Source organism: Felis catus, chromosome C2, assembly GCF_018350175.1.
Source record: "Felis catus isolate Fca126 chromosome C2, F.catus_Fca126_mat1.0, whole genome shotgun sequence".
In the NCBI taxonomy this organism is placed as follows: Eukaryota; Metazoa; Chordata; class Mammalia; order Carnivora; family Felidae; genus Felis; species Felis catus.
The window spans coordinates 69,690,852-69,710,934 of record NC_058376.1 but is presented as its reverse complement, the minus strand read 5'-3'; the positions used below and the strand labels follow the sequence as shown (position 1 = coordinate 69,710,934).

General features: G+C 46.1%; 1 protein-coding gene across 25 annotated transcripts in view; it reads right to left on the bottom strand.

Annotated features, from left to right (window-relative positions):
* Positions 1-20,083, bottom strand: part of KALRN (kalirin RhoGEF kinase) — a 708,823-nt gene that overhangs the window by 412,116 nt on the left and 276,624 nt on the right. For all 25 annotated transcript variants that reach the window (XM_045037038.1, XM_045037036.1, XM_023260241.2 and 22 more), the window contains one exon: positions 1,973-2,095. In XM_045037038.1, coding sequence (XP_044892973.1) covers positions 1,973-2,095 — 123 coding nt within the window. The remainder of the gene's footprint in view (positions 1-1,972; positions 2,096-20,083) is intronic.

Here is a 20,083-nt window from a genome sequence, read left to right as displayed (position 1 = left end):
CCAGGGATGAGACATAATTATAGGAGACTAGTTAGAAGGAAATGAGTCTTTACATTTAGATGAAGACACAAGTCTATTGTAGGCAAAACTGATAACAAAATCAGTGTTGATGTTTTCCTTGCCTGGTCCTACAACCTCCTATTCGGTAGCCACAGTTCTCTTGCTATGCAAATTTCATGACGATCATCTCTGACTTACACCTTGCTATGGTTCCCTGTGCTAGTCATTAGGGCTATTCACAAATACCCCGCTCTCTTCTCCCGAACACATGGTAGGACATACATCTCCACTCAGCAGGTTAGATGTGGCCGTATGCCTGATGTCAGCTAATGAGATGTGATCAAAAGTGGCATGTGACACTTCTAGGCAGAAGGCTTCAGAGCCAGCAAGTGCGGGGCAACCAGCAGCATGTGAGACGGCGGCTGCTCTGCCAGCCTGAGTCCCCAGTGACCTTGATGAGCAGAACTCCTACCGGCCAGTGATGGGCATATGGTAGGACCAAGAAATAAATCCCTATTGTTTTAAACCACTGAGATATTAGAGTTCTTGTTAACTCAGCATATCTCTATCACTGCATATATCAAGCTACATCATGATTGGGTTATTTCCCCAACTAGACACTGAACAACTTAAGGCCAAAATGGTTTCTTCTTCAGGACATGAAATTTAGTGCGTAGCGTATTTAAAACAACCTGGTAGAAAATGAAACTCCCTTCCTTCCTGGCCTCTGTGATCCTCCATGTTTTATGTTTTCCTAACACTTGCCCCCCCCTCCCAGCACTACTGGCTGAAATAAGGTGTCTTTGGTGTTCAGATATATGGTGGGGTTGATGTTTGTGTGTGTGTGTGGCGGGGGGGGGGGGGGGGGGTTGGCAGTGGAGCTATTCTTTTTGACCAGGAGCACAAGTAGGAAGAGCTGGCAGAAGAACAGAGGGAGGTAAGTCAGAGAAAACTTAGGCTACAGGCATTTTGAGTAAAGTAGGTTCAAAGGGCAGACAAGATTTTGAAATAAAGTCTTGGGGCAACCACACAGAAAAAACAGTATCCCAAAGTGTTAGGTTTACAAATGATCATAGGTTTTATCTGGACTAGACCTCTACATCATCATCATCATCATCATCATCATCATCATCATCACACCAATATTAACTGATAACTTACTATGAACCAGGCGCAACTCTAACCGCTTTACAATTAACTAATTGAACCCTCACAACAACCTTATAAGGTAGTTATTACTGTCATTTTACAAATGAAGAAACTGAAGCCCAGAGAAATAAATTCCATATGGCCACACAGCTAGCAAATATCTCTCTGTGAATTCAGCATCTGCTTGAACACTCTTCAACCTGGGGAGTTTGCTAGCTCCCAGGGCCTCCCACCCGCCTGAGCTACATCCTGCCTCCCCTTCCAACTGCACTCCCCCACAGTTCTGCCTTCTAGACCAACACAAAGCAATTCTACCCTCCTTTCTCCAAGGTAAACCTTCATATATCTGAAGGCAGCAATTATGTATCCCTTAAGGCTGCCCTTCTCCAGTCTAAACAGCCCCAATTCACTCAACTGTTTCCAATGAGCCTGCGGTCCCACACCATCCCAGTTCAGTCACTCACATATGCTAAGGACCCAAAAATGTTGGTTAAATCAGCAGAGTGGAACTGGTGACTTTTCCTTATAGTCCTGTGCCGAGCAAATGCCTTCTACAATCCCAGCACCTTTCTTTCACCAAGTAAAGCAGAGTCTAGAGGCAGAAATGGAGCCATAATCTGTGATAGGAACAGCAGGCTGGCCATGTGTCCTGCACACATCCCCACGGAATGCTACAGAATCCGCATGTTTAGAGTTCCTCCTTTTCACTCAGGTCTCAAGTCTATTTCCACCCCTCCCTCCTTCTTCTCCTCCCCCTCCCAGGTCCTCCCACCCCCACTGCCCAGCCCCCAGAGGCAGTACAGAGAGCAGGCCCTCTACTCACCATGGAGTTCATGGCAAAGTGATTGTGCTGTGTCTGGAGGTCTAGAGCATGCTGGTAGCTCACGCCGATCTCCGTATGGCTCTGGAGGAATAACTCCTTGTTGTGGCTTATCCAGTCGAACATCTAGAGGTGACAAGAAGGTACAGAGTAGTCAGAAGGGTCATGGGTCCAACAGTGCAAAACTTTGAGCTACTGGAGAAAAAAAAAAAGAGTCCTCCTGCCGGAGCCCAGTGAGAACCAGTCATCATTCTCAGAGTGGGGGTGGCCCACAGCCTGGTCTCCCAGGAAAGCCCTCACTTTTAGCATAAGGATGCATCAGCCTCTGTGCTACTCTATAGAGCCTAGGGGAAGAAGAGAAAACGAATGAGAGAATCAGGGAGATGAGGGAAAAAGCTATTGTTATTACCCCTATCTACTACTCCTTTGGAAAAAACATTTACAAAGCCTCAAAAGGACACCATGCTTGTTTTAGGGACAGGCGCTGAGGGCACAACACGGAGGCTTAATCCACTCCCTACTGCACTAGCAGAAGAGAAGCAACAGGGCACCCTAACATGCCACTGATCCATATCATGTCACCCAACCACACACATTGTTGAAGTGACTCTGGACTAAACCACCTTTTCTCATGACTCCACAGCCCCCCAATTCCAAGGTTTCTGCTATAACCTATCAGGAACCAGAAGAGGAGGGATTTGGGGGGTAGGGTGAGCACTGCCTGGCGCAGTGGGCACTGAGCCATTTTCCTCCCCTTAGCTCTCTACCCTGGTTTTTGTTTCGGCTTCCACCTCTCTCCCAGGCAGCCCACACACATTAAGGGGAGTTGACCAGAACCCCAGTTCCAAGGGAGGGATCACTCTAAAGGTTATCCATCCTCAGGACGCCACATCTAAGCCAGTCAGTGTAGGACATTTCCCAGCCAAAGGGATTGTCTCAGAAAAGGAATGTTATCCAATTCAGTACAATAAGACACTGGTCTGGGAAAATAGAACGTAGCTCTTCAGATATAATTTCTGGTCCTCTGATACTGTCATTGTGACCCTGAGCCTCAAATTGTTACAGCCATTCTGCTGGCAGCCTAAGGGTGAAGCTGATGAGCAGAGAAAGGGTAAAGCCAAAACACTGACAGGAGGCAGGCAGATCCCTGATTGAGCTTTGCCTGATCTCTGGCTTGTTTCTGGACTTCCCTAGTACCCAAGCCAAGAAATCCTCTTTATCATCCAAGTGCAGTCAAGTGATGTAACAGGAAAGGTGTGAAGCCTTTGAAAAGACGACTCCTATACTTGGAACTGAAGCCCCATAGTTTGGGACGGGCTCTGCTGCAGAGCAGAGCGTGGAGGAGCCGAGCACAGGTGCAGGAGGAGAAGTTGCAAAGATGGCTCCAGCCTTCCTAGAGGCAGAACCTCAGACTCATTTATTATTCCCCTTTGAACAGCGAAGTGAATTTGCTTTTTCAGTTATATTCAACCTTTTACATTTACAAGACACTTGCTATGTGCCAGGTGCGGTCCAAGGCAATGGAAAACAAGAGTGACTAAAATATGGTTCTTAGGTTTAAGTGGTTTAAAGGCCAGTATGGAAAACAGACAGGGACTCAGATATAATGCTAGTACAACTTGGCACAGGACTTGATTAAAATCATGACTTGAAAAAAATCTATCAAGATAAAGTCCCATATGTTCTTCCATGCTAGCTCCCACCCTTAATGGAGTGGGGACAAGGAAGAGCAGAGAAGGCTTCCCATAGGAGGTGCCACCTGGAATTAGCCAGGGTTGGGTGAGGGAGATGGGAGCTCCAGGCAATGGGAAGACCTAAGAGGCAGAACTTGGGGCAGCCAGTATGTGCAGCTTCTGGAAGCATCCTAGCTGTGCTTCCGGAGCCTGACGTGAGGAGAAGATGTGGCTGGAGAGGCAGATGAGGCAGCTGACTATGGAGAGCCCTGGACACAGGCTTTAAGAAACCTGGACTACATTCTGTGGGCAACAAGCAGCAGTGGAAGGTTTTAAGCCGAGCAGTGAAGTGTGATATGAGCTTTGATCGCACTGAGGGATGTGGACTGGTGGGGTGAGGCAGGGCAGAGAGAAGGGTTAGGAAGCTGTCACAGTAATCCTGGTGACGAGGGGTGGGTGGGGATTAGAATCTGGAAGCCTGGGTTAGGGGCATGGTAGCGGAGTCTGCCATGGGCAGGAGTGGGCAGGCTTGAGAGCTCCTGGGAACAGGACCGAGGACTCATAGTTATTCTGGGAGGGAGGGTGAGGAAGAGGTAGGGAATAGCCAGGTGTCTGGCACAGCACCCTGGGTCCTCATAGGAAAGGTGCTACCATGAGTGCCACATAAAGAGGAGGATAAGAAGCTGGGGTGGGGATCAGGAGATAGCAGGTTCTGTCTTAGATGTGCCAAGTTTGAGAGGCTGATGAGAATTTCAAGCAGAGGTGCACTGTGGGCAGTTAGACTTCTGTGTCGGGAGGTCAGGAGAGAGACATCAAGGCTGTGGTAACTCACAGTTAAGTATAAACACATCACCTTCCAAATGCAATCATGCATGGTTTGGAAGTGATTCTCCCTTTTGAATTACCCAGATCACCCTCAGCTATCTCTCTGGGATAATAAAGGAAGAAGGAAAGTATCACTCTTCACTTTCGAGTATCAGAGGATGTTTCAGGCTGGGGGCTCCTGCAGAGTCTGGGTCAACATCTGCTGTGTGCAGTATCCTGGGTCTGACAGCAGTAGTCATCTCCAGGGCGCTGGCACAGGTCAGGGCTCTCCCTCCCCCCACTATTATTCTTAAGGACAAAGGGAAAAAGAAGACAAGTGGCCCAGGAGTGTAGAGGAATCTTATTCTGTAATTTTAGATCTTTAAAATTCTGCCTCTCAACCCCATTTTAAAATAATTTCTCATCTCTGTTCCTTATTGACAAAAGAATCAATAAAGTTAATGAAAATCTGAAATGCCTTAAGTCCTTAGAACTTGTGATGAAAAGCACTCACTCCATATGCTTTCTTGGATATCCCAGTGGCCGAGAAGTGACCTTCCCTGTATTTTCTGTTAAATGACTATTTAGATACGCAAATAAGCAGTGAAGTTACATGCTAGCACCAGAATGATTAGATTGCCTGGTGCCAAGTCCCTGCTGGACTACAGAGCAGGGCTTGCTGGATAGGGGCCAGTCACGCTGGAAAGCAAGAAGAGAAGGGAATGAAAAGACAGGCAAGAGTAGGGTGTGCAGAAGAAACTATGCACTTCTCTGAATGGGCTTCTCACACAATGTCCACACCCAGGCCATTCCTCAATTCTGCCTCCACCGTGGAGCACACCAGCAGCTCTCTGGTGGCTGGGGGTTCTGGCAAGATCACTGGTGCCGGAGGCAGAGCTCCAAAGAGGTGATACATAACTCAGGGAGAAAGAAAAAAAGACCTACTCTGGGGACCAGATGGTCCCACATGACATCAGAAACCAGAATCTCTCCAAGGTGGCTATTTCCTAAGAGACAGTCTCAAGTCTTCTCTGGGCCCGCGTCTACTGCCTTATAGTATATAACTTACACCCTTGCAAATCTGGCTATCTGCAAGGGTCACCATCATTTCTTCTGCATTCAATACAACTGGTTGTGGAGAGAATGTGGTCATATGTGCACATGTGCATGTGTGTGTGCACTCATGTGCATGTGTGCACTGAGTAGGATGAGGATGGGGCTGGCTCCAAGCCTGGTTCTGTCACTAAGTACCCATGAGACTGGGCAAGTCTCATTTCTGGGTTTCTCCTCATTTGCAAGGGATAAGTGGCTCCCTGAAAGGAGGTAAGCTCCTGGTTTTACGTTCAGCCCAGTTCGGAAATTTATGGAATGCATTTTTTTTTCATTCAGAAGAAAATAGTTTTAATGAGTCTCCTGGATCAGAAGGTATATTCGTTGCTGCAATTTACATTTCTAACATTTGAAGAAAAGAATGACAGTGAGAAAACTGGTGTTATTTGGTAGCCAGAGAAAGGCTTAGTCTCAGCCCCGACATTTGTCTGGTGTGTTAGAGTCCAAAATGTCTGTCAGTGCAGAAACCGTGTCTCAGCTCTTGGCACCAATGCAATAAAGAATTAAGGATCCATGCCCAAAGTAAAAGCAGAAAACAGTCTTATTAGAGCAACAGTATACCATCTAGGGAGAGCAGGCAGGTTCCGAGAGGTGGAACTGGCCCCTAGGTTGTTTGGGATTGGATATTCAGTGGGTCCTTCTGGGCTAGAAGGAGTGGTGATGCACAGCGGGGTGGTCTCTAATGGATGCTGCTTCCCATCATTTGGGGTACTCCTTTCACAGGTTGGGGAGTTTTTGAGGCCACAGGGTTAGTACCAGACTCTTCATGGCAGCCCTTTTCCATGGGGGCGGGGCTGTACCCACAATACAAATGCATTGTAATGAGTCTAGGGTTACCCTGGGGCAGAGGTGGAAGAGGAGAGCAAGCTCTGCTCCTGTGGCTCTTGATCAGTCAGGCCCAAGCTCTTGGAAGACCCAAGGTCAGGATGTTGTGCCCCCAGGCTTCTCATGTGCAATCTATTTATCACTGTCCTTGCCATGAGCTCAGGTCTAACTGCCCATTTTATCACTTGGGATAAAATCTTTGGGACTCTGAAATCTTTGAGGTCAAGGGATGAAGGTTCCGCAGGGCATGCCTTTGACTTCTCATATCTAGCTTCTACCTAACACGTCCATTCAAACACTTCATCTCACTGCGTCCATTAGGGCTGTTTTATAGACTGGGAAACAGGCTCAGAGAAGCAAAGGCCGGGGTCTAGAATTCATTCACTACACCCAGTGCACATTCACTGAGTGCCTGTTGAGCCAGGCTCTCGGGACATTGCCCTGCCTCCTGCACATAGCTGTAGGACCTCTTGTGCCTGGTCTCCCCAGGGGAGTTACTACACAAAAAGCAGCCACCAGGGCCCTGTGAGGTTCTAGATAAGGTAAGGTGCTATCCCTCACATGAAGCCATTCACTCTCCAATACCCAGCCTGCTTCTGTCCCATCACCTCTGCCCCACTAGGGCCTGGGGATGGCTGATTCAAACAGCTCCACTTATTCTCAGTGAATACTTGCCAAGTGAATGAATGCATGCGTGAGGTGGCTCTGGGGTTGCTAATTCCCAGACAAGCTGGCCCTTTCTAAGCTCCATTCCAGCCAGGTCATTTTATGATTTGATCTATTGGAATCGGGCTCTCTGGAAGACACTTGAACTAGACTGACCCCAAAAAGCTAAAGGAAAACAAACAAAAAAACCTAAAGACAATATCTCCACAGTAGTTTCAAACATTTTGATCTTTTTTTTTTTTGAGAAGCTACAAAGTGTAGGTTTAACAAAATTTAATATGACAACAAAATTCTTCTAAGAGGAAAGTTCATGTCTAAATAATGAAATTTTATCTCTTTGTTTGAAAACTAACATAGTTTCGTCTCATTAAGAAGATAGATGTTACATGTAAGCTACTTGGATTTTTGTTGTTTTTTTTTTCTTTTTCATGTTTTGCTTTTAACTAAACTATGTAATTTTTTTTTCATGCTGGCTACAATTTTGCCGAAAGATAAAAATCTAGTTCTTAGTATATAATAAATGACAAAAAGAATCTATTTAAATGCAAATTAGGGAAATAAACAGAAACCTTTTTCTCCTTTTCTTATGAAGATAGGGATAGCAAAAAGGTTACTATTGTTCTGTTCTGTTTTTAATGAAGCATAAACTATTTCATGGAGCAAAGAAATTAAATAAGGATCTTGGGCTTATTTTCCTTTATTTGCCAAATTTAGCAATGGTATCTGATTTAGAGTTTTAACTTTCAAACCACCTTACCACCTACTGTTAATATTTTATATTGTCTGTAATTATAGATTATATTGTTTTTCAAGTTGCTTATATTGAGCTTTGATAAGTTGATTAAGAGGATAGAAGGCAAGCAATGGATTTTCTTTGCCTAAACACATACATTGCGGTATCACCTGTGTCTCCTGGACCCTGCTTGTACACAGGAGTGACCCAGCCAAAAAGCTTATGCCCTAAACAGTGCTAACGACTCCTTGCCGGTGAACCTGGCTACATCTTGGACACACGTGGTCCGTTCCACAACAAAGTTTTATGTGTATTAGGGTGCAAAGAACAGAGCCTCCAAATCTTGGGTTTGAATATAGATTCTGCTATACAAACTTTGGTAAGCTAGGTTATTGGTCTGAGCATCTGTTTCTTTATCTGCAAAATGGGATAACAATTTATACTATTTTAACCTTTGGGTAATAGTGCGATTTAAATAAGGTAATGGTTTTATTCTTTAAGTGCTGCATACCTGATAGATTTTTAAACCTACTTAGCGAACATATTCTAGTGTACATATTACCCTAACATTTTCATTTAGAGCACAAAACAGATGAAAAGTATGGATTTAAAATTGCAGTAGGTTCACCTTACTGCAAAATCACCGTGGGCTAATAGGAATCATACCGCACCTCATATACAAACATGTCCCCTGCCCACCCCTCCCCAAGAAGTACCCCACAGTGACCACAGGGTGCTGCACAGACACAGCCCAGAGACACCTGTGCATCTTCCCATTGCCTCCACTTTCACATACACAGAGGGGCACTGTGGGTGCCCTTGCCCACACAGGATTCAGAGACCTGTACACCCCTCTAAGGGTTAAGCTTGAGGGCACTGGTGCCCTCCTGGCCTAATGGTGTGGCCGGACCACGACCTTGCTCTCTCCTGCCTTGCTTCCAGACCTTCCCTTCCTTATCCTCTCTGCCTTCCCCAACTTTTTCACTATTAGTCTCAGTCCCTTAGGCTCTTCACAGCTTTTCACTCAGGACAGACTCCTATTAAAATGCATCATTCCCACAGCCCCCCTGAAATCAGTTTATTCTGGATATAGAAACAGCTCAATGAGAAAGTAAGGCCCTTTGTGATCATGACCCACAGGTGAGATCCAAACTGTGGTGGCAGAGGAGCACTGGATAAGAGAGGCGGAAAGGAACAAGGAATGAAAAGCGCATGGGAACCAAAGACTAATCTCCCCACCTTACAATTCTGTGTTCATGTGAACTCTAACTCATGCTGGGGCATATATTCTCAAGCAAACAGGGCAACACGTAGACTCCGTAACCCTTAAGACCCTTCAACTCTGGTTTGTAATTATCTACTCTCCTAGGATTGCAAGCTCTCCTGATAAAGGAAAAAAAGGAACAAAAGGAGAAAAAATAAAGGACCCCAAATGTGGACCTAGTTTTTAGGTTCCCAGAATTCCTCACTGGAGAGACTTTGACATGTCACCTCATGCGTATCCACAAGGCTTGCAGGCCATGGGCACTCAGGGCTCTGAAAGGCCATCTTTATACTGGGAAAGGGCAGGCAGTTAGGATTTGTGCCTGATGCACTCTAGGTGTCAATAAATATCCACTGAGGGAGAGGAAGTGCTCTGGGCTCTGCCTGTTTCCCTTTAGGCTTTCGGTGTGTCGATGGTACACTTCTATATGTTGTATAGAAGACAAGCCATTTTTCGTCTTCCACCATAATCCCAGCTGCTCTAGGGAGGATGGCTCAGCATGGTTACCTGGGAGACCCTCTCACTGACTCAACCAGGACACCAAACAGTTTCACTGACCAGGCTCTGTCTCTGACCTATAGATATCCTATCAATCCCCTAGCACATTTCTTACACTTTCCCTATTCAAATTCCCTAATTCCCAAATCTCAGATCTAACATTCTAACTGTTGCTCACCTCTAGAATGGTCCCAGTTTCTCTACAAAAAAGGCCAATATCCCACTGTGAGCAGTGGGTTAACAAAATCTTTCCCCTTCTGCATGATAATCTGACCTTCATTTAATATCCCAATTCTGTTTCCCTGGAAACAGGTGAAGACAGTATGTCACAACATGTTACGTTGCCTATGGTAAGAATACCCACCATGACTGGTAAACTATCTGGATTGGAAGGACAATCAATGAACTGTAAATACCCGATGGGGACACCATAACCTGGGCTTCCCTGAGTTTGACAACTCATGTTAAGGGCACGCCCATTACAGGGACTCTGGAAGCTGTGCCAATGACGTTATAAGAGCTACTGTCTCCCATGGGGCATGGAGTTTTTAAGCCATGACATCTTCTGTAGCTGCCCACCGTGAATCTTGTCTTCTTGCACCTGAGCTGGACTGCTGCAAAGACTGTCCTATTGGTAAGCCATGGTTGCCATATTATATCATCTTGAGTAGATCAGTGCGAAATGTGACCCATGATGGTCTTGCAGTCAGTGTTCGGTAGAGTCCAAGGAGACTGACTCCCTGGTAGGTGTTGTCTCCAAATTTCAGAGCCAAACTATAAGAACAACAGTACCGTGCCTCTTCTCATCTTGCCTTCTTTCTCCATCTTGCGCTCCCATTCTCAATTTCTCTCGGTGACAGAGTAATGATAGTGGTAACAATAACAGCATCTAACATTTGTTGAATGCTCCCTATGTGCTAGGCACTATTCTAACCACTTACATGTTAACTCATTTAATCCTCTTCATCTCATAATTATCTCCCCAATATTAGCCCCCACTATTATCATTTCAATTTGACAGACTAGGAAGCTAAAGCACAGAGAGGTTACCTGAGATTCAAACCCAGGTGCTGATGCTCTTAACACTGTTGTTAACACTTCCAATGTGCTCAGAGCTTCACTCCGGCTACCCTTCCTGTTATCATCAAACTTCTAGAAGTACATTCTGCCCCTGTTGCCTCCATTTTCCCTCCACCCACTTCCTCCCTAACTCCTTGTAACAGGGGCTACCTGTCCTACTTCTGTAAGTCTGCACCCACAGTGAAAACCAACCATCTCCTCCTTTCTGAGCCCTTGGCTCTGCCACTCCTCCTTCCCTTTGGTCTCACCTCACAATCCAGCGCGGGCCTTTCTGAAACTCCCTCTCTCTGGCCACGTGCCCAGATTCCTCTCCTGCTTTCACAGGCCTCCACCCCAGGCAAAATTCTCCCTGAGGCACCAGCAAGTCTACACGCACACTCTTCCCTGACACCTTGTGTCTCCACACAACCAACAATAGAAACACTCTCATTGTGAAAACTGACCAATTGTCCAGTCCTACACTGATCTATCCAAACTTGCCTCCCACTTCTCTCACTGCCCCTTCATGACCTCCTTTCATGTCCTTCACACCCTTACTGAGACGGTCTCAAGACTTGGCCCTCTGACTTGTATTCACCAGGCTCTGCCCACCTAAACATCCATCTAAGCTCACATCTTCAACAACACGAGTGGTGTTTCCTATTTCATGTGCCAAGCTATACTTGAGGTTCCACACCAAGAACTTCAATAGATGACCTCATGCGGTCCTTATAATAATGGTACGAAGAAAGTATTGTTCAATCCATCTTAAATATGCTGAAAACTCAGTGTGAAGAGTTGAAGCAAATTGTCAAAGATCCCGCAGCTTGTAAGTGATGAGTATCAATTTAGAATCTCATGTCCATCTAAACCTAAATCCCACACAATTTCCTGGTTCTGGCGTGCCCTCTAACCATAACTTCCCAGATAACTGACAAGAATAAATACATGCCAGGCTCTGCACAATGAACGTTGTGCATAAACACTGTCTCAATCCTCAACCCTGGGAGCTAGGGGATCATCACCACCTTTTTTGTAGCTGAAAAAACAGATTCAAAGAGATTTAATGACTTGGCTGAAGTCACATAATGAAAACTCAAATGGCATATTGAAGACTCATTAGGTCTGCATGACTCCAAAGTCCATGCTTTTAAATCACTACCAAACTGTCTCCCAAATAAACACTTAAATTTCAGACTATTCCTAGTGACTCAACTCAATATGAATATCCCCAAGACAGCATCTTCAATTACTGTGTCTTTTCTATGAAAACTATTACCTTCTTCTGACTTCCCACATCTTCACCCCATCTCTCAGATCCCATTTGTTCTTCCTTCCCCAAATAACTCTGATATATGCCCTTTATTTTTCATTACTGCTACTAATTGCCACACAGCCCCTCCTGCCTGTATTACTACAGTCACTTCCATACTGGTCTCCCTGGACTCCATCTTCTCCCTTATACCAAGCCATCTGCCCCTACCAGGTTCATTGCTCTAATATACTGCTTTCAACATGTCAAAACACGCATGTGTATGCACACATGTGCACACACACGTGTGCGCACACACACACACACATTCACACAATTACTGCTGCTGTCATCTACAATACAAACAAAATCCAGTCTCCTTGTTCTGGCATTCAAGACACTCCCCCCCCTCCTCAACTGGTCCAAATCTGCCTTTCCCTTTTATTTCATACCACTGTCCTATACCAAGCATCCTTTCAAGCCATATACTATTCACTGCCACGGAAATACATCATACCGTGCTCACTGCCACGCCCATATTTGTGCTACATCTTTCCCCCTATGAAATGCTCCACACCCAAATACCCAAATTATTCCCATCCTTTGAAATGCAATTAAAGTGTCATCTCCTCATCATGCCTTCTTTGACCAAGTGAACCCATACTGATTTTTCTTTTCTCCAAACTCTCTGCTCTGGAATCTACTGCAGAAGTTCACAAACCTAGCCTTAATTCAGAACTATCTGAAGTGTTTTTGTAAAAAATATAGCTTCCTAAACTTTGCTCTTAAGATTCTGATTTAGTAGGAGCTCTCTAGATGATTCTGGTGCACTTGCATTTTTTATTTAAATGGTGCATGTGGAGACTCATCATCTGTCCACTATAGGGTAGCTGGTATCACACTTAACCCTACCATCTATAAACTATTTAAAAGCACAAGTCAACAACCAACATAGACCAATGACCCGTGAAGGAAGAGAAGCACATAATGTAAGCCCTCTGTGAAGCAGAGAACTACAAGCTGAGTAGCGAGCAGCAGTTTAGATGGGTATAAAAAAAACAGAGTTCAGAGCTGGTAAGGTGGTTGGAATTTTGGTGATAGAATATTAGGGAAGAGGGAACTAAGAGAAGGAGCCCTAAAAATCTTCATTAAAATTTCCTTCAGGTCTTTGGCCAAATCCTAAGCTGTGCACCTGCAAGGCAAGACTCCAGAAAGTCTAGCAGAGAATAGCTGCGGGAGGTAGAACATATTGAGAGCTGAACAGAAATTTTAGGTTATGCAGTACTGGGGAAATGTTGAGAGGTCTAAATCAAACCATGTGAAGAGACTTTGGTAAACATTCTGGGCGCTGAGTTGGGTCCCCAGAAAGAACCAGGATATAGGAGTAGGAACTACAACCTAAAAATAAGGGCTCTACCCTTGGATTAATGAAAAGATGGAAGTAGATCTGTCACAGCAAAGCCTAAACCAAGGCTCAATAGGATCAAGATCTGCTAGTAATTTAACTGCATCCCAGAATGAAATTTAAAGGTTAGAAGGAGATAACCTAATCCAGAGTCTCTACAATGTGTCATCTGCAATATCCAGTATAAAATTACAAGCCATGTGAGGACACAGTGAAAAGTGATTGACAAGCAGAGAACAAGAGGCAATGAAAACAGACTCAGAGATGACCAGGCTATGAATTGGCAGGTAACATTTTCAAGATAATCATGATTAACATAAAGAGAATAGGAAGGAAAGGGACAAAATGAATTAAAAGATGGAACCTGAAACAGAGTTTCCAGTTTTCTGTTTCTTGTAGCCCAAAGCATCCTGATACAGTCACATGCTCATGATGCTTAGCACAATATTTTATTTACTTAGTGAGTATTCACTGTATTCTGGACATTGGATAAGAGACTAATGATAAACAGCAATGTCAGAGGCTAGCGAGGGAGACAAATGTAATCAATAGTCTGTCAACTTTAAGTGTGAAAAGTACTATGAAAAGTATATACCAGGAGCTGACAACAGAGGAGCATTGGTCCCATTTGGCGGAGGTAGAGGTATGGAAAAACATGAATGGCTTCCAGAGAGTGGCAACAGCTGAACAACACTTGAAAGACAAAAGGATTTGGTCAGGTGAAGCTGTGGATGGAAACACCTTAATGAGATGACATAACTTGAGCAAAGGCCTGGAGGCTTAAAATATGGAATAGAGAGGAGGTACACAGAGTTCCACAAGTGAGAGGTGGTGAGAAAGGATGACAAAAGATGAGGGAGGGGCTGGGTCTCAGAGGGGCAAAGATTGAAAGGCAGAGAAACTGGCCTTTATTCAGTGTGCAGCAGGGAACCAGTAAAGGGCAGTAAAATGGTCAAATCTGTTTTTAACCCTGACTGGGTGTCTACCCTGAGGTCCCCAGATAAGACCGTGATTTACCTCATTGCAAAGGGGAGTCCGAGCCAGTCCTGATCTCACAGAACAAAATCAATTAGCACATTACAGACTTCTCACCGACTGAGGGTTCTCCATGCCCACTCCCTCCTTGTTTTCCCCTCACACTCCTTGTTCTTACAACCCCTTCAATGTCTGGGTCAAATATGAAGGAGGAGGTAAAGATAATGTATTAAAGGTGCCCAGCACAGAATATAACACATAATAGATGCTGAATGCATGTTAATCCCGTTCTATTTCCCCTGGGTTTAGTAGGATAAGCTGACAGTCACAAAAAGTAGTTGCTTTCTGATTAGAGAAACTCAGGCTGCAAAACTTCCTGCTCAAATCACACACTGCCCTTGAAAATGAGCTGTAGCTCAGCCTAGAGAAGCACATGATCACGTTAGGCCTTAAAAGGCCATGGTCCTCACTCATGCCTTCCTCATGCTAAGTGATGGAGTGAAAAGTCTCACCAAGTCCACAATTAATGTAAATGCTTTCAGACTTTAAATAAGGGTTTTTTTGTGTTTTTCATTTCCAGTCTGTTTGCCTGGATGGACCAAATTCCCTGCAGCACTGGCAATATGCACAGTACCCTCCTTCTGGGGAAGGAACGGTCATCCAGGAGCCAGCAAGTCAAGCAGAGGAGAAACAGGACCAACCAAGCCAGGAGTCGGCCTAGGCAGCCCCGGGATATTGACTCTGAGTGGCCAAATTCCTTCCATCTGAACCACAGATGCTGATAAAATATTCTCAGCAACCGAGTGAGAAAATGTGCTTCACTTACTTCCCAAAATGTAGAATTGAAGAGGTCAAACTCTATTTAATCCAAGCTGAGAAAAGAGTGCCCAACTTTATCCCAAAGCTAAATTTAGACATAAACTGAGATCTGGCCCTTGGCAAGTTAATTTAGATGAGCTAATGCTTGTTCCTGGCATACAGGATGCACTCAGTAAATGGTAACTATTATTGTTACTGCAAAAATGGAGCGTCTGCTGGATGTTCTCATCCAGTCCTCCCACGCATCCTAAAATCGGCTGTGCCAATCACTTGCACATCTGGGGAAAAAATTCCACATGGGCTAAGGAGGAGGTGGCCCTCCCTCTGAGGGAAGAGGGTGGCTGCTGTGCTGCAGGGGTGTGTGCTAGGTGGGCTTGAGCTCCAGCTGAGGAAGGAACCTGGCACTCCCCCTTTTCTCTTTGCCCTCTTCCCACAGCTTCGGCAGTGGGGTCTGGGCAGGCAAGGTGCAGCACGGGAGCCAGGCTCAGGCACATCTAGGAAGAGAGGCTTGGTCATGCTTCCTGCTTCCAGACCCCACCGGGCAGAGCACACCCTGCAGATGCTCAGGAAGAACTTAGGGAATGAAGAGCCTAATCACTCCTCAAAACCCTTCATTTCTTTCTTTTTTTTTTTTCCTGTATTTATTTATTTTTATATTAAATATAATTTATTGTCAAACTAGTTTCCATACAATACCCAGTGCTCATCCCAACAGGTGCCCTCCTCAATGCCCATCAGCCACTTTCCCCTCTCCCTCAACCCCCATCAACCCTCAGTTTGTTTTCAGTATTTAAGAGTCTCTTATGAAAACCCTCCATTTCTTTAACAATCTTACGCAGAGGCCTGCGGAGAACTCCTGGGTTCAGTTAGTACCCTTGTCCCTGTGAGCAGGGCAGAAATGTAGTAATGGGATCATTCACGGCATAATGCTTTTAGCAGCCTGATCACCACTCCTGTCACGCTTCTGTGCCTTCAAAGAAATTTAAATTTAATTTAGTCACCCATCCTTCTCCCAAAATGTTTTTGGGATTTCTTTCCACCCCCAGCCCCCAATCCTACTGTCGTGAGGTGAAGGCCTGGTCATTACCTTAGCTCCCTTTCCTCCCCAGCATCCAGTAGGTCACCTGGTCCCACTTCCTTTCCTTTCGAGTGTCTCCAGAGTTTGCCCCTCTCTTTTCCACTCCCACTGCCACCTCATCTGCTCACCCTTGGATTAGTATAAAAAGACCAGAAGTGGGGGTCCTGCCTCCCAATCTCTCTCTGCACTGCAAGATGAAAGTTACTAAAACCCCAGTTTTTAAGTGGCATCCTTTGAAACCACTCAGCAGTAGGTGGTGCTCTTGTGCCAGCTCAGAATGCTCACAAAAGTTTTGCTCCATCAGGCAGTCCAGTGAGCATGGACTGTGCCACAGTCCACTCTTGATTTGGGACTGACTGTATGCCTCAGGGGGACACAGAAGTATCTTAAGACACCGGGCCTGACCTCCAGGAATTTGCAGTATATTGGGAGGAATGAGGCCTCTGAGCGTAAAATCACAATACAAGTTGGAATAGTCCAGTTTGAGGGGAATGGATAATGGCTACAGGAAGATGCTCAGAGGACAGAAAGACCACTTCCAAGAGGGAAGAATGTGTAAAGCAGTGTTTGAGCAGACCTTCAGCTAGGGTAGGGTTTCAATAGGCAGAGTGGGAGGGAGGTTGGTATAAAGGCAGGAGACGGTAGGGCTGTGCAAAGCACAGAGAAGGATGTCCTGAAGGCGTGGCCCAAATGCCCAAGTCCAGTCTCAATTCCCCATTGTAGTCCCTTCCGGTTTGCACCTCCTCTTGACACCTCATGACAAGGGTCAGCTTCCCAGGGAAACCTCCTAGGGCAAGACAAGCACCACTCTAAGGTAGGACCAGTTGGTCTACCTGATCTGCATGGAGAAAACCAAACATCCCTTTTTCTCTTTACCAAGAAAGGGCATGTCTTCTCTCACCACATCAGCAACCATCCCCATAGCAGGGACTTTCTTGTCCTAGAAAAGGCTCTCTGAGAAGGGCTGGAGGTGAGCCAAAGAGTAAGAGACTGGGGTTTCTTGGTGAAATGGGGAACATGGGGAAGAGCCTTCTGGGATTTCAGGAGAGGCAGGTTTCCTCCAAGGGAATTAATGTTCCTTTGGGTGTTTTACCATGAGTTTTCTGACTCTCCAAGATAAGACCACAAAGCTTTGGCTCTGCTTAGGAATGACCTCAGGGAACGCCAGGGGACACAGGAATGAACATCCCTGATCTGGGCACACCTAACTCAGGGCACCAGAATCCTGTCAACTCAATATTTCCATACTAAAAAAGTCTCTCTATGCATACGTGTGAAAAGACATCATCTTCTACTCATATACGAGATAGTGCCTCATTCAGTTTGAATGAGAGGATGTAATTCTCTGGGTGGGCATACCTTGGAGTTTCAGACTGGCTAACCTGAACTACAAGAAACAAGTGCACCACCCCCCCTCCCCAAAACACACACACAAAATCTCTCTCACTTGTAGAAGTGGGATCAAGAGCTGCAGACCCCTCCCTATCCCTTTTCACATTTGAAAAACTGGTCCCAGGAATGCCACACTGAAGAGCTTAGAGCCCATATCAAGTGAAAATAGGCCAGAAGAAGTGATGGGAGCTCACCTGGAGCAAAAAAGACTGGGAAGGTCCATGAGGATTGTCTTCAAGTCATCAGAGGGCTGCTGTCCAGGAGACGGAAGGAACTAGTTCTGGAGGGGCAGAGCTGAGTTCTAGGGCAGAGCTGAGACCACAGGGTGGAAGCTCCAGAAAGACAGATGCTGGTCTGGTGGCAGGAGGCCTTTCTAACAAACAGTGGTGTGTAATGATGAAACAAACAGGCTGCTTCACAAAGCTGTGGCTTCCTCCACCCAGGAAATGCTCAGCAGAGAGTCTATAGGATGCGTGTCAGAGAAGCCCTGAGTAAAGGATTAGACCCGCTGATTCAAAGATTCTAGCATTCTAAGATGATCCCAGCAGGGCCTGAACTATTCAGCTTTCCCCATGGCCCCTGGTTCCTCAGGGAGTGGACCCCCAGTTGTAACTCCTGGGGAGCCATGCTGCAGGGACACTGTCCTAGAGCCTGAGCTCCAGCCTCTCTGGGAAGGGGTGCTCCCAGAACCCACCCTGTACTTTGGGGCTGCCATGCCTTTGCTCATGCTCCTCCCTCTTTCTGCACCCCAAGTTCAGCTGAACATTTCCCCATCTGCGTTGTTTACATAGCCGGGATAGGCACCTCGGTGGACTTTCTCTATGCAGCAGCTAACTGTTTGCCAGCGCCCCCTGCTCCAACGTGGTAAGGCCTGACTGTAGCCCATCTGCCGGTGGCCTGCCCCAGCACAATATCTGGCAGTTATTTAATTGGCTTACCTTCAGCAACAGTGTTCTAAGATCTTGCCATCCTGGTCACATGCTTCCACTTCCTTTCCTTTCTACTAGCAGTAGATCTAGTAGCTATTATTCACTGACCAGTTCCTCCTCAAGACCCCTTCCTGGTCTCTCCACGCACCAGGTACCTACCTCGCCTACACACACTGCTGTCGCATGCTACCCACTGTCTTCTCCAGCACCCTTGCTGTGAATGAGGATATACTCTCTGCCCTCCTTCCCCAGGCCCCAGCAGGCCTCCCCATGCCTCTCTTCCATTCCTGATCCCATCTATGCACATGGTCCACCTTGAGTCTACCTCCACAAACTGGCCATCTGCCGAGCACCTACTGGGCTCTGGGCATGTTAGATGCTGTATACACATTTTCTTTCACCCATTACCAATCCTAAGGCGTTTATTAAAATCTACATTTTACTGATAAAGAGACAGCTCACACAGCGTAACCTGGCCACAGAAAGCCATTCAGCTAGCAAGAGGCTGGGCTGGGATTCAAATCCAGGTCTCTGTGACTGCAAAGCCAGTGCTAGTGCTCTTTCTATAAGGGGTTGCTGGGTCTTCTGGCCTTTGCTCTCTCTGCCCTCCAGAGGAGGTCTGCACCATACACGGAGCTCTGCCTTAGCTCCACCCACAGAAGGAAGCAGGACCACAAAAGGGAAGAGAAGCAACAGGTTCAGACAGAATGGAAGCAAAAAGAGTGGCATGAGTGCAGGCTGGAGGGGTGTGAGGGCACGGGGGAGAAAGGTCACAGATGGGAAAGGAAGGAGAGGGGTGCAGGGAAGTAGGCTAGAAGAAAAAGGGAAGGAAGGTGTTTTGGTCCCTGCTGTAGAGACTCAGTTTGTTCTTTCACTTAACAAATTATACCTGAATTTCTTTTTGTTCTTCAAAAACAGTACTTAAGACATTCCTTCCACTTCCCCTACTGGGGCAGAGCTGACCTGTTACCTTTATTCCTTGGGCTACCACCCACTGTCTTCCCAAAAACACTCTAGGCACCCCAGCCCTAATTCCGCCTAGAAAGCAACACAGATCTAGATACTGAACCAGGCTCTAACCACCAGAGTGGGTATTATTTCTGTGCCATCCTTTTCTCCTAAGGTACCAGGAATCACATCAATGCCGAACCTGATTTTCCCTATGCTTCTCTACCCAGTGCTTGGGTGGGAGACAGGGTCCCCAGCACCTAGCAGAGGACCTGGCACATAGTAGACATGTAATGTCAGCTGACAAGGGAGTGAATCAGTGAGTGTTTCTCAGTTACTTTCCTGTGCCTCACACAACTTCTGTCTCTGATCAGGACCTTCTGTTTCTAGCTCACCTAAATTGCTACAGACAGAATCAGTGTGGCAACCTGGATTCTGGAAACATTTTTAACGTAGTGTCCATGTTCTCGATTCCAAGGGGCCACTATGGGGTCCACAGTTCTGTAGGGTCCACTTATAAGTAGAGGCCACATATGCAGGCTATTTACATATGGCTGTCTGGTCTCACCCCTTGGGAGATCTGAGAGGGAGCTCCACCCCTCCGCCCCGTGCCTAGACTTCCTCCCAGTCCTGCCTCCAATCTGCTCTCCACACCCACAGGCCTCCTGCAGACCTGTGACCTCT